General features: G+C 37.5%; 1 protein-coding gene across 2 annotated transcripts in view; it reads left to right on the top strand.

Annotated features, from left to right (window-relative positions):
* CTNNAL1 (catenin alpha like 1) overlaps nt 1-14,155 on the top strand; it is a 125,669-nt gene that overhangs the window by 42,419 nt on the left and 69,095 nt on the right. Inside the window, exons 11-15 of one of the 2 annotated variants that reach the window (XM_029202769.1) lie at nt 1,340-1,490; nt 5,026-5,063; nt 7,451-7,501; nt 7,595-7,749; nt 11,468-11,516. In XM_029202769.1, coding sequence (XP_029058602.1) covers nt 1,340-1,490; nt 5,026-5,063; nt 7,451-7,501; nt 7,595-7,749; nt 11,468-11,516 — 444 coding nt within the window. The remainder of the gene's footprint in view (nt 1-1,339; nt 1,491-5,025; nt 5,064-7,450; nt 7,502-7,594; nt 7,750-11,467; nt 11,517-14,155) is intronic. The other variant, XM_029202770.1, reaches the window with a different exon arrangement.

The following is a 14,155-nucleotide window of genomic DNA, read 5'->3' as shown; positions in this document are numbered from 1 at the left end:
ATATATATATATATATATATATATATATATTTATTTATTTATTTATTTATTTATTTATTTATTTATTTTTCTTTCTCACATTCTTTTCCATTACATATCAGTTTCTGAAACCTCTTCGGTGACTTCCTATCTCACTCAGAGTAAAGTCCATCTTTACTGTGCGTGTTTCTCCATCACGTGGCCATTGGTGACCTTCCTTTTTTTTGATGTCAGTCCAGTCACACTGACCTACTGGCTGTTGTTAAAATGTATCAGAAATGTTCCCACCTTATTCCCAAACGACTTTCCCTAGGTTTCCCTGTGACTCCCTCACCTTCTTCAGTTCTTTGCTTACATGCCACCTTTGCAAGTGACCACCTAACTTAAAATACTGTGACTGCCTAACACCCTCCATCCTCCTTACCCTTTGTTTTTGTACATATCGTTCATCATCTAAGATATTTCATAATTTACTTACATGTTTTTAATTACCTGTCTTCCCACATTATAATATGAGCCCCATGAAGAGAGGAACATTTATTTGTTTCGAATGAAACAACTGTTTCCCCAGCACCTGGAACATGGGTACAGTGCTGGGCATACAGCAGGTGAATGAAGAGTCATATGTTAGTTACTTGGTACCTTTGAGTCTCAGTTTCTCCAGCTGTAAAATGGGAACACTGCTTATTGAGAAGGATAGTATTTTGTTTGTGTTTTTGAGGATTAATACTAATGTATATCAAGCACCTATCACAGTACCGCAAGGGTATATCTACCATGTCCTCATAGGTGTATGCGTATGTTACTACTACCACTACTACCACCACCGCTACTACTACTACCACTACCAGTACTAATTACCGATTCTGCTACCTCTACAACTACTACCACTACTACTACCAGTACTAATACCAATACTGCTACTACCATCACTACTACTGTCATCACTATGACTACTGCTACCACCACTACTGCCACCATTACTACCACTGTTACTAATACTGCCACTACTACACCATCTCTTCTTCTGCAGTATACAGTACACTCTTTGTAGTCGGAGTATAACTCTGAATTATGCTATGGAAATAAGTTTGTTGAAACAGAACTTTCCTTGAATAAAGATAATTGCTCCCTGAATAAAGGCTTATATATAATAATGCCTACTATTTATCTATAGATAAGATTATAAGAAACAGTAAGTTTTGTGTGTCCATACTGCCCAACATGGGGCTTATGTGTGGAAATGGCTTTGTAGTTGTGTCATTGAGTGATATGAACAGTACAGGCTTAAGTTTGATTTCCAGTATGATTCTGAGAGGTAAGATTTTGAAACTCACACCTGTGTATATTGTTTCTTTAGATAATTTCTGCTGCTGAAACTTTGACATTGCATCCATCTAGTAAAATTGCTAAAGAAAATCTAGATGTATTCTGTGAAGCCTGGGAATCCCAAATTAGTGACATGCTAACACTGCTGAGAGAAATCAGTGATGTGTTTGAAGGAAGACGAGGTGAGAAACTGTCTATATATTGAAATATGTTAGTATTTTAATGTAACTATTAGTTTTTTAATGTCAAACCTCAGATGCAAAATGAATAACTTGTTATAACCCAACTGGGTTATTTTTATAGTAAAGTGTCTTCCACAAAAAATTATAAAAATATTATTTGTCCTTCATTTTAGTATCAAAGCAATAAAATTTGTTGTACAACAGTATAGTAGATTCTTTTGAATTAATATTAACAATCTAATTTTCTTATTGAAATTGTCATTTTTATATTTCTTATAAATTGTTTTTTAGTTTTAGTACAAATGCTCTTCTGTAATACAATAATTCTCTGATGTAATTCTACTAACTTCATAATGAAATGAATGTAGTTATTTGATTTTCGAATTGCTTTCCTTCCACTTGGATGGAATCTCTTTCCTTGATGACTACGTAATCTTGGAATATTTCCTTTGGTGGGTAAGTTCACTGGTATTTCTACAACATGTAGAATAGCACCATACAATGTACAGAAGGCATAATTTTTACTCTTTATTTTAACATCAACTTGGAGTTTTGTTTATTTCCCATTGTACTGTGTATCCAGTTATCTATGTTTATGTGTTTTTATGTATTTCCTTTCTAATGGCTTCTGTTAGGGTCAAGCATGTTTGTTTTTTAAATTAAGATGTCATTTAAAGTCATAATAACATCAAATTACATATTTATTTTTACTGATTATGAACATCTAAACATTTCATTTTTTAAAAAACACCCATTTAGGGTAATTGCTGATTTGCTTAAAAATCAGGGAATGGTAGACTTTGTAGATACTACATAATTTGTAATGTGTAATAAATGCTTACCATGCTTCTGCATTTAAAGATTTCTGTGATAGCTAGTCTGAATGGCATATCATTTTGATGCTTTGATAAAGTACTTACAGCTGCATGTTTTTTTTTTTATAAATTTATTTATTTACTTTTGGCTGTGTTGGGTCTTCGTTGCTGTGCGCGGGTTTTCTCTAGTTGCGGCGAGCGGGGGCCACTCTTCATTGCGGTGCGCGGGCTTCTCATTGCCGTGGCTTCTCTTGTTGCGGAGCACGGGCTCTAGGTGCGCACGCTTCAGTAGTTGTGGCACAGGCTCAGTGGTTGTGGCTCGTGGGCTTTAGAGTGCCGGCTCAGTAGTTGTGGCGCACAGGCTTAGTTGCTCCGCGGCATGTGGGATCTTCCCGGACCAGGGATCAAACCCATCTCCCCTGCATTGGCAGGCGGATTCTTAACCACTGCACCACCAGGGAAGCTCCGCTGCATGGGTTTTTATGTGAGGCAAGTTTTATATATTAAAAGGTAAATTGATATAATTGATCCATATTTAAAGAAGAATGATCACTTTGCCATAAGACTTGTTTAAGAAATGAAGAGAAGAAGCTTCCTGGTCTTTCTGAGCGCTAGACTAGCGTCCCCTACAGATAGACCAGAATTGAAACAGGAAAATCCTATACTTATTTTTGGCCTGTGTGGTCACTGTGGTTTCTTTTACTTTCAAACTGGATATTATGTAAATGATCTCTTCTTTAGGTTTGAGTAACCTGTCCCCCACAAATCAGGGTTATCTTAACTTCCTAAGTGCTGAACAGAAGTTCCTCTTTAGGTGGGACACTGCTGCCTTTGATCAATGGGACACCCATTGTTTAACTGGTAGTATCTTGCTGTTCAGAGGCATCCTTACTTATGTGGGGTTAATTGAGATAGAGTTGCTTAATTTCTTTTATTGCTTTTTTTTTTTTTCCTGACTGTTATCATGAAGCTCATAAGAATAGCTTTTCCGCCAAGAAGCCCAACTCTGAGTCAGCCACCGTTGACTGAACTGAGTCCAGTGGCACAGTGCTGCTCTTCCTGTTCTGTATGGTTATTAGGACGAGGCTGCCTGTTTCCTCGCACCTGCCCACTGCAAAGGACAGAGTGTATTCTTCAGATTCTGGTTTCTCTTTGCTACTGGTATAACTCATATTATAACTATTACTGGAAAACCTTTGCTCTATTTTAGCCACTTTAGTTCTGCTCTGCATATCTTGGCTCTCCTGACTAGGAAACTTAGATACGTTTGCAAGTATCAGTTGGCCAAACAATTAAGTAGCAAACAACATGCTAAGCAATGAAAAAGAGCCTTTAGTGTTCGCATATTTGAAGTCTGTCTGAGAGCTAGGTTATTGTCCCCTTACCCGGAGACCCTTAGATTTCATAATAGGGCCTCCTGGGATTGTTTAAAGAACTCAAAAGTCAATATTTGTCTTCCTCCCTTTCTGCCTTCATCCAGTTCTGCCTTCAGGGAGGCCATGGCCTTTGTATTAGAAGGGACCTAGATCAAAAAGACTCCACCCTTCCTTAGTGACAAGTATGTATCAACATTTAGAATTTGAGATTATCTTAGACAAATAAACGTCGAAAAGAAGCTTTCTCTCATAGCCTGCGGATTCTATCCCTTATTTAAGGAAGCTGAATTTCCTTTGTTATATTTGAACCATCTTGAAGTTAATCTGACTAAGCTTCAGTTTATAGGGATGTACCAGGTTCCATAGCTCTGCGCCTACTTTATTGCGTGGCAGACTGGACGCATGAGGTGCTGTTCCCTGAAATGGGGCGAACAGGAAGAGGAACATGCTTGTGGATAAACATGAGCTTACTTGGGGGATGTATGAGTCGGGAACGAGGGAGTGATCCATCCAGACAAGAGATGATGGGGCCATGGTAGTGGAAATGAAGATAAGAGGACTGATTTAAGAATTTTATAAGTAATATTAGTATGATTTGATGATTAATTGAATGTAGAGGTAAGGGAGAGTTTGAGGATAACAACTGGGTTCGGTCTAATCCAAATTCTAAAATACCCCAGTCCTACTCCTGAGGTTAGTTAATAATCTGCCTAGCCTTTAGTGGTTAGGGATTCATTTTAAGTGGGTCTGGGGACATGAATTTTTTTCTGATGGATCATGCCATATAAAGCCCCTTTCAGAACCAAAAAAGCTAATTATAAGAACTTCTACTAAGGCATAATATTGCACACCTTCAGTGAAATAATGAGGCTTTCCTGTCCTTGGGGGATTAGCTTTATTTTGTAGAGATGCAGAAAAGCTCTGGATATTGAAAATGGACAGCAGTTAGGTTGTCATGAGATTATTTTGCTATCCTCATAGGCTGAGAGGGCCTTTGAACTTAATTCTGGACTTAATTTATCTGGAGGTGTAAACTCAGAAGTAAAGATGGCGCAAGTGTCATGTTGATTTAGGGAGTATTAAACAAAGGATTTAGGGAGTATTAAACTTATAATACCCCTGTGAAGACAGTGCTTCGAAAACAATTCTGTACATCAAAGTCTGTACCAAATATTTTTTTTTCATGTTCACCAACCAAATTACAATTTTATTTCTCAGTCACATGTAATTAATAGACTAAATTATCAAAACTAATGTGCTAACATTTCTGTTTATTTAATAATATTTTAAAAATTAAATGTGAATAGTAGAAAATTCGTTTTAAGTTATATATGTTATTTGTAGGAGAGAAGTATGGCTACCTTTCGCTTCCAAAGCCAATGGTAAGTAGAAAACCTTTGTATTTGTACACTTGAGTATGTTTTTATTCAGAATTCAAATTATGCTCTTGTTGCCTATTGCTCCCCCCAACAACTTCCAATGATTGACATGACAAAAAAAAAAGGATATTAAATGTTGACTGTTCAGAATTGTTATTCTGAGTAGCAGTCTAGACGTAGCCCATAGTTTGGTTATTTGTGTTAGATTTGAGGGATTGAGGGAATACGTAACAGATCTTATGATTAATAAGAAGCTATAATCTGAAGTCAGAGGTCTTTTTGTTCTTCATATCTTGGGTCTAATTCACAAGGTCATGTTGGAATAATTTTGTGCAAACTAATAACTTTCTTAATTTTCTCGATGAAAACAAACCATTCTGTTTATATTTAGAGGCTTGAAATGCTTTATTTATTAGCTTTACACAGTTGAAGCTGACGCATCTTGGCTGCATTGCAAAATAGTGCCCACTAGATGGCAGGCTTGGTTACATTATTAAGATGGTTTCTGTACCTTTTCAGGCAAATTCCCTTTTGGTCTTCATTAAACACTTCGATAATAATAATTTGTAAAAGTAAAAATAAAAATAACAAAAACACAACTAAATTTAAAAGAATGAGATGGGGTTGTAAGATTCTAAGTGAAATAAAACCTAAAAACCTCTAGGGTATTCTTAACTTTCTTAAATGCTTTGTAAGTTGCTTTATGCTGGACCAGGGAAGAAGATGCTGATGATGTGGCTATAAGGAGGAGCCGAAGAGATCATCGGTCGTCTCTGTTTATTTTCTAATGAACATAAGAGGCATCCTGTGTGTGTGTGTGTGTGTGTGTGTGTGTGTGTGTGTGTGTCCATGCCTCTTTATAGATTCCCTGTATTTATTTTCTGTCCTTTACCTTCTCCTATTTCTTCTATAGTAAACAGGATTAGAAAATTTCAAAAGGGCAATGTTAAATGAACAAATATAAACGATGGGATAGAAAAACGAGAAAAAGTGGCGGCTCTTCTATTCTGCAGTTGAACTGGTGACAGAATAGCTGGTCAGAAGCAATAAGTCATGGTAATAATAAGGGAAACAAAAAACGGAGAAGTACACATATACCTCAAAGCTATTATCTTCTTAAGCTAAGTGGGCACATGCGTGTTTTGTTTTATCATAATCTGTATTTTGTGTACATGTGTGTGACTGTATACTCTGTGTGTGTGTGTGTGTGTGTGTGTGCGCGCGTGTGCATGCATGTGTGTGTGTGGATGGTTTAAATAAATGTTTCCTTTAAAAAAATAAATGGCTCCCTGCATCTCCTGGCCCTACTAGCCCAGCTGTTCTGGAACTCCTGCCCCAGCTAGGGGAGTTCCCACCAGATCTCACAATGAGAGGAATGCCGCCCAACTTGGGCTGCCATCTCCAGAGAACTTCTGGATATATTTTTCAAAGAAACATTGCTCTTGGTAGTGGTTTCTCAAGTAAGTAAGCATCTGTGGGCCAGTCTGGTAACCTAACCAGTGTACAAAGTTTTCTTCTCCCCTAGGGTAAATATATTCTGAGTTCTAAATAGCCTATGTAGAAAGAAACTTGCTGTTTCAAATATGGGGGCCATCAAACATGTTGGTTCAAATATTAAATCCTAAATTCTAAGTATAATCTCCTATATAAGCTGGCATATAGGATTAGGAATCTGGATGTCAGTGAAACTAGGGTGCTGAAATTTAGCCCTCAAAAAGGCAAACTTGTTAAAGGAATTGAATTCCAGAGTCATAACATTAGGAATATATTGAAAGCTACATATAGTGATTAATTTTATGACATCATTTCCTAAGAATAATTTAACAGAGGGGCCAGGGAGGTTTGGGGGTATAATAATTGGACTATGAAAAGACTGCAGAAGTCTTTAAGTGTTTCCGGGACACAGATCTGCTTTCCCTAACTCCAGATTTCTAACTAACTGCTTCTTCAAAGCTGAACGCACATATTAGTAGAGTATTTGCAATTACAGTTGACCCTTGAACAGCATGGGTTTGAACTTTGGGGTCCACTCTTTTGTGCATTTTTTTCAGTAGTACATACTACAGTGCTACACCATCTGGGGTTGGTTGAATCCGCAGATGCAGAACCACAGACACAGGGAAACTGTGGATACGGAGGGCTGACTGTAAGTTATACTTAGATTTTCGGCTGCGAGCGGAGAGTCAATGCCCTTAAGCCCCACGTTGTTCAAGGGTCAACTGTAGTTGTTTGTTTTTACTTAAACAGTTTAATATAGTTTCAGTATGTACTGAAAACTTTCATATTAAAATTTTATTACAGGTACTTTGTTATGCTTTCTATGACTATTGCATTTCTTCACAATTAACTGTACCTATTTTTAAGATGCCCTAATCTTTTTCTTGTCACAGAAGAATAACGCAAACCTGAAATCATTAAAGCCAGACAAGCCTGACTCTGAGGCAAGACCTTTTTCTTTGCAGCAGTCTTACTTTTAATCTTTCTTTTATGTAATTAATGACTACATTGTTGTGATTAAAATATATGTTTTGTAGGAGCAAGCCAAGATAGCAAAGCTTGGACTCAAGCTGGGTTTGCTCACCTCTGATGCCAACTGTGAGATTGAGAAGTGGGAGGATCAGGAGAACGAGGTTGTTCGATACGGACGGAACATGTCCAGTATGGCCTATTCTCTGTATTTATTTACTAGGTAAGTGTAGTTACATCTTAATCTTTTAAAATGAATTTAATGATATCTGGTGTAAAGAAAAAGTGCCATGTCACATTGATAGGTTAAAGTCGGTTTCAAATATATGATAAAAAGCCTATAAGTAGTTCTTAGGACAATTAAGTGAATGCAACAAGAAGACATTCATTTAACTAGGATTTAGATTTAGAAGAGATCCTTTTCTAGGTTTGTGTACGGTTCCTTCCATAATTTTGAAATAATTTTGCTTTCTGCTTTTTGTCATCCCATATATCAGTGTCTCTCCCAGCCAGCATCAGTAAGTTTAGAAAACATGCCTTTTACATATACACTACCAAATGTAAAATGGATGGCTAGTGGGAAGCAGCCTCATAGCACAGGGAGATGAGCTCGGTGCTTTGTGTCCACCTAGAGGGGTGGGATAGGGAGGGTGGGAGGGGGAGGTGCAAGAGGGAGGGGATATGGGGATATATGTTTACGTATAGCTGATTCACTTTTTTATACAGCAGAAACTAACACACAGTGTAAAGCAATTATACTCCAATAAAGACATAAAAAAGAAAAGAAAACATGCCTTTTAAATCTTTACACAGTGACGGATTATATACAGACCAAAGAATAGAGCCATGAGGTCTACCACCTCAATAGGGTGCCAAACCTCCATGGATCAGTATTCATTATATAGCAGAGAATTTCCCTAACTTTACATTTACCTGACCTACATTCTCTGTCTTGTTCACCTTACAAGACTGTTGGTCAAACGCCTCAATGAAGTCCATGTCGCTCACATTTGTCTTCCATTATAATAATGGAAGACTATACATATGGTACAGTATTTCCATGTTGCTAAAAATTTTATCTGTTTTCTGCTCAATGACCTGTTCTAGAATTTTCTCAAGGAATAACTTCGAGCTTTTGGTTTTCTGATATCTATCTTTTTCATTTTTAGAAACTAGAAGATACTTGATATCTTCAGTGTTATGGCTTCTCTCCTACTCATTTTGATTTTGAAATTATAACCAGCAGTCGTTCACATCTGCATATTATTTCAGTAATCTGGAATGTAATCCATTTGGACTGGAGTCTTAAGCTCAGTTAAAGTAATTGGGATCTCTACAACTGTGTGGGCTTTTGGGCTCAATAAATAGCCCCTTTTCCCCACCAAAGTTCTGAACAAAATGAAAAAATAAGCAAAAGAATAGGCAGATGGGACCAGTAACATTTATACTGATAAAGCTGATACTCAATAATGAGGTTTATAGCCATAGGCAAGTAGGCTTTTAAAAATAATCCCTAGAATTAAGAAATCTTACCCTGTAGGGGAAGAATATCTCTTAAAATACTTGGAAGACTAGGTATATCCCAAAGGCACCCTTACTATGAAGAGAAAAAGGAGAAAAGAAAGGGCTACCATGTCTAATTTATTTTCATTTTCACAAAGTCACCAAAAAGACTGAAAAGATCAATAAATGTCCACCCTTTTCTATGGGGTGAAATAAGTGAGAGAGCAGAGTGAAGTGAGGGATGCTGTGCTAGTGAAGGTTCCTTCATATGGAAGGAAGATTAGGAGTGAGGAAGAAGCATTCATTCTTGTCTTGATGATGTCTTCTACCTTTTCAAGGGAAATGATTCCTCTGGAGGGTGAAAGAGAAAGATAGTTGAATAATTTTGCCTCTGGTTAGCAGTCATTTGTTAATATCTTTCCATATTTTCCATCATTGGAGACCTTCCCCCCACCTCTTTGGTGGTTTCCTTCCTTTGTTCTTAATTCTTTTTTTGTACGCGGGCCTCTCACTGCTGTGGCCTCTCCCGTTGCGGAGCACAGGCTCCGGACGCGCAGGCTCAGCGGCAATGGCTCACGCGCCCAGCCGCTCCGCGGCATGTAGGATCTTCCGGGACCGGGGCACGAACCGGCGTCCCCTGCATCGGCAGGTGGACTCTCGACCACTGCGCCACCAGGGAAGCCCTATTCTTAATTCTTAGCAAGCTTCTCTGGGGACTGAGTTTTCCCAAAACTAATTTTGACCTCCTTTCATGGTTCATATCATTTAAAAATCGGATGAGTCAAGTCTGCAAAAGGAAGTAAAATGGAATTCCTTTGTTTACCCACACTCAGTGTGTGGGTAACTGAAATGTGAAGATTAACTGTAGAAACAAAGATCTTTCCTTTGAGATGGAATCATGCTAATTATCTCATGGTGATAAAAATCAGATTAAAAATTTTTTTTTGACCAACAGAAACTCGAGAAATAAATTCTTACTAAATGTAGTTTGGTATATAAAATCTTCCCACATAAAGGATTCATCAATAGAAAATTTTTTAAGTTTGTGATTGCCCCTTTTGTTTCTTGTTTCTTATTTCAGAATATTTCAGGATTATATATGGTCAGCAATTTTTATTTCTGAGTCAGAATAGTGGATTTTGGTAAGGGGTGACATGCATCCCACAGAGACTAGGAAGCGTGAGGAATGGGGTAACTAAAGCTCTATGGAACGGGACTTGTTACTGGAATATGGTTATTGGACAGGAGCCACTGAAGTTCAGGAAAAGAAAATGGATTTTCTGTAATGGATAACACCTTGTGCCAGTTTGGCAAGTCCTGGTAATATGATTGTGGTAAAATCTTAAGCTGGCTTTGTTTTCTACCCACCCTGTCGGTATACCTGTTTTTCCCCAATTTTTCTGTTTTCCCTTAAGATGATGGTTTACCAGCCTCATCTAATTGCTTCTTTCTGAGACTCATTTGTTAGTCTTCACAGTATCCAATTTTGTCGTTTTCTTGGGCAATTTTATAGCTTTTCTTCAGGCTGTCATGTAAGGTTGTCTTAACAATTTATATAATTTCTTTATCATTTATATACAGTTACTCATATTTCTTTAAAATTTATATATTTTAGCTTTTCTAGTACATTATGGTTTTTAAAAATTTCACACTTACCAGTGCCTTATGGTTTTTAAAGTAGTTTCTGCGTCATAATTTCATTTGATCCTTACAACAGTTTATCAGAGAATAAGAATGTTTCGTTCATATCTCATAGCTATTAAAAGGCAGAACTGGTAAACCAGATTTCAGATCTTCTGATTCATGCCTGGGCTGTTGCTCATCTTAATGCATTCTGTTGCTCTTTGTTATAATTTACTTTTCACTTGTAAAGGTCTGAATTCTTCTTGATAGTTTTCAATATGATACTCTCTAATCCTCTAATGAGAGCGGTAGCACAAATATTGCTATGACTATTTTATAGACTCAGAATTGAAACTTAACTGACAGCCTTATCAGAAACAACTGAATTCCTGCCAGAGTTGAAATTAGAATAAAAAATGAGAATGTCCTGATTTTGGTCTGACCTTTTCTCCATTATGGAACAAAGGCCTTTTAGTTAAGGCATATTATCAGCTCTCATATCTTTAACTTATGAAGCAAAATGAAGAAGGTTAAAAAAGAAAAATAAAACTTAAATATAACTTGTCAGTTTTAAGTTTCTTTACATTATAAAATTAACATACATAATGTTTACCCATTTTTTTAAAAGTGCCTTAAGAGGTAATAGTTAAATGTTAAAGCTGCTTTAAGAATAGTTACAATATTATTAGTCTCTTCAATATTATTCTTCAAAATTTGGGATCTGTTAATACACAAAATGCTCTAAAACTTTAATATAAAATCAATTTCCAGGCAATAACTTTTTCTTACCTCCTTAATAATTCACTTTATTTCAGGGGAGAGGGGCCAATAAAAACTTCCCAGGATTTAATTCATCAACTAGAGGTATGTTTTATTTCCATTTTATGCTAATACTTTATTTTTATTACTATTATTATTATTTTGGCTGTGCCATGCAGCTCGAGGGATCTTATTAGTTCCCTGACCAGGAATCAAACCCAGGGCCCTGGCAGTGAGAGTGCCAAGTGTTAACCACAGGACCGCCAGGGAGTTCCCCTATGCTGACACTTTAATTCTGGGCTAAAAGTTCGTGATAGCTAGTTTTCTTAAGGATTTACTGCATGATGTTTTTATGTTTACCTACGTACACAGCACATGTGTACTGTAGAGAGTGGTAGAAAAGTAGAGGACTGCAGTAGCATTTTGTGGAGCTGTTTTGGTTATCTTAGTGGAAAAAAACTTAAATATTATAGGGATAAAGTAGAATGGGCTTTGACAGTCACTAGATGCAATATTAAGTTTTAGGTTTTCCCAAGTAGGTGAAAATATCCTGTCAGCAGATGCATATCTTATACTGTCCTAAATGTGAGGAAAGCATTTTGGCTTCTTCATTATTGAATTGGATGAATGATATTGATTAAATGAGATAACACATAAGAAAGCATCTGTCATGGGGCTGAGACCATTATAGCTTCTCAGTACATGTTAGTTTCCTTTTCTTCCTCCATATTCCTGATGATTTAGGGCATTCAGGGAGAGACACATATACTGACACTCACCCTTCTGCCCTGTGTGTCTCATGAAACTCCACATAGGCCTAGCTCTAATTCTCCTCGCTTACCTGGAGGCTTAGCTTGATAAGTGGATTACAGAGTCCTTTCTTAATCCCCTGACTCTCATGGTAGTCTGTTTGCCTCTCTAGAACGGAGGGCATTCTTGCATTTGAAATCTGAAGTTTCTGTCACTTTATCAACCTTACGCGTTTTCCTTTGGCATTCCCATGTGCTTTCACCTGAGCCTCTTCAGGGAAGGGGTTTCAGCTTGAGAGGATGATTGTCAACAGAGTCAGCAGAATTATAGAAAATACTTCATTCGGAATTTTCTGTAAAGTTGACTATAAGTGAGCTATTTCCCTGTTTAAAAATTTGGGAGAAATTCTGGATTCATTTTGTTCATTTTGACCCATATCCATTCCAAGTCACACCACACCATAGAGAGTATTTCACTGTAAAAGATCCACTACTCACCTTCTTCCTGTGTTAGCTTATTCATTAAACCAACATCTGCTGATTGTCTACATAAAATGCTCATCACATATTCATTGAGTTTGTACTGTGTGTCAAACCCTGGGGATAAGAGCTTTGGAGAAGAGTGAACAAAAGAAAGTCCCTACCGCATGGAGCTTACATTCAAGTGGGAGCAGATAGACAATGAAAAGTTAAATATATAATGCCCATATATAAGGACTGAGAGATAAAATCCTGTAGGATAAGAACAGAGGTGATAGAAGGGGGGTGGTCAGGAAAGACCTCTTTAAGGAGGTAGCATCTGAGTAGAATGTTGAGAGAGTGAGCTAGATGGACATCTTGGGGTCGAATATTTCAGGCAGACAGAACAAGTGCAAAGGCCCTGAGGTGTAGGGGTAGGCTGGAGGTGTCTGAAGAACAACAGGGAGACAAGCGTGAGTGGAATGTAGTGAGTCAGAAGGAAGGTGGTAACAAATGACATCTCTGAGCCATGGGAAGAACCTTGATTTTTTTTTTTTTCCCAAGAATTATGGAAAGCCCATTGAGGGTTTTGAGGAGCAATGGCATGACCTGGCTTCTGTTTTAAAAGGTTTTTGGCTTGACCAAGAGGGTAAATGGTAACACCATTTACTGAGCGAGAGAACAGAGGGACACCACCGAATTTAGAGGGAGAAAATCAAGCATTTTATTTTGCTGAAGTAGGATGAACAGGAGTGGGGTCAGGTTAGGTCAAGAATGGACAGAGAGATTTGGGAGTCATCAGCTTTAAAACCATGGTACTCTGTGAGACAGGGATCTTGCCCCCAAGGGATTTGCAGGCTAGAAGGGAAGAGAAGATGTGTACAGAGAAAGTGGGAATGTGGAATGATGAGGAACATGTGGGTAAATGAGTCATTCCGTTTGGTTAGAAGGTATGTTTAAAACGCACTGTTTCCCTTTTAAAGGATAGGGAAGGATGCGAAGGACTATTTGACCTTGAGATCAGTTTATCCAATGATAGCAAGGCTGTTGGAAAGAGAATTAAAGTTAACCCTGAAATTATTGCCTCCTTCCTCTTCATATGCTTTATCTAATTTATTACCAAGATCTGTTATTTTTCTTCACAAATCACTCTCAAATTTGCCCTGTTCTTTTCATTCTTCCTGCTGCCACCTGAAGCTCAGTCTTCACTTCCCTGGTATCTCTCACTCTAAAAGATTCTGTGTACCATTTAAAAATAATCATCCCGAATATTCTAAAGTATTTTTCAGTATTCTTTCCCATCATCCTCTTCTCCTCACTAAATTGTACAATGTATGGTCAATAGGGAAAAAACAATCCCCTCAAATGGCTAGTTGAAGAATGTGTATAGGTGACAAATTCTATCTTGCTGAGCTGGAAGCAGGAATGTTCTAATGCTTTTGACCTCATGTAACCCTTTTGACCCCATGTTCCAAGATTCAACACCCTCTTATAATTGGGGATATTATGAGATGAGCTTCGGATCCATCTAAAAGC

This window comes from Monodon monoceros, unplaced genomic scaffold, assembly GCF_005190385.1.
Source record: "Monodon monoceros isolate NGI ecotype Baffin Bay Population unplaced genomic scaffold, NGI_Narwhal_1 Super_Scaffold_5, whole genome shotgun sequence".
Classification (NCBI taxonomy): domain Eukaryota; kingdom Metazoa; phylum Chordata; class Mammalia; order Artiodactyla; family Monodontidae; genus Monodon; species Monodon monoceros.
The sequence above is the reverse complement of the archived record's forward strand: the minus strand, read 5'-3'. Positions and strand labels throughout refer to the sequence as shown.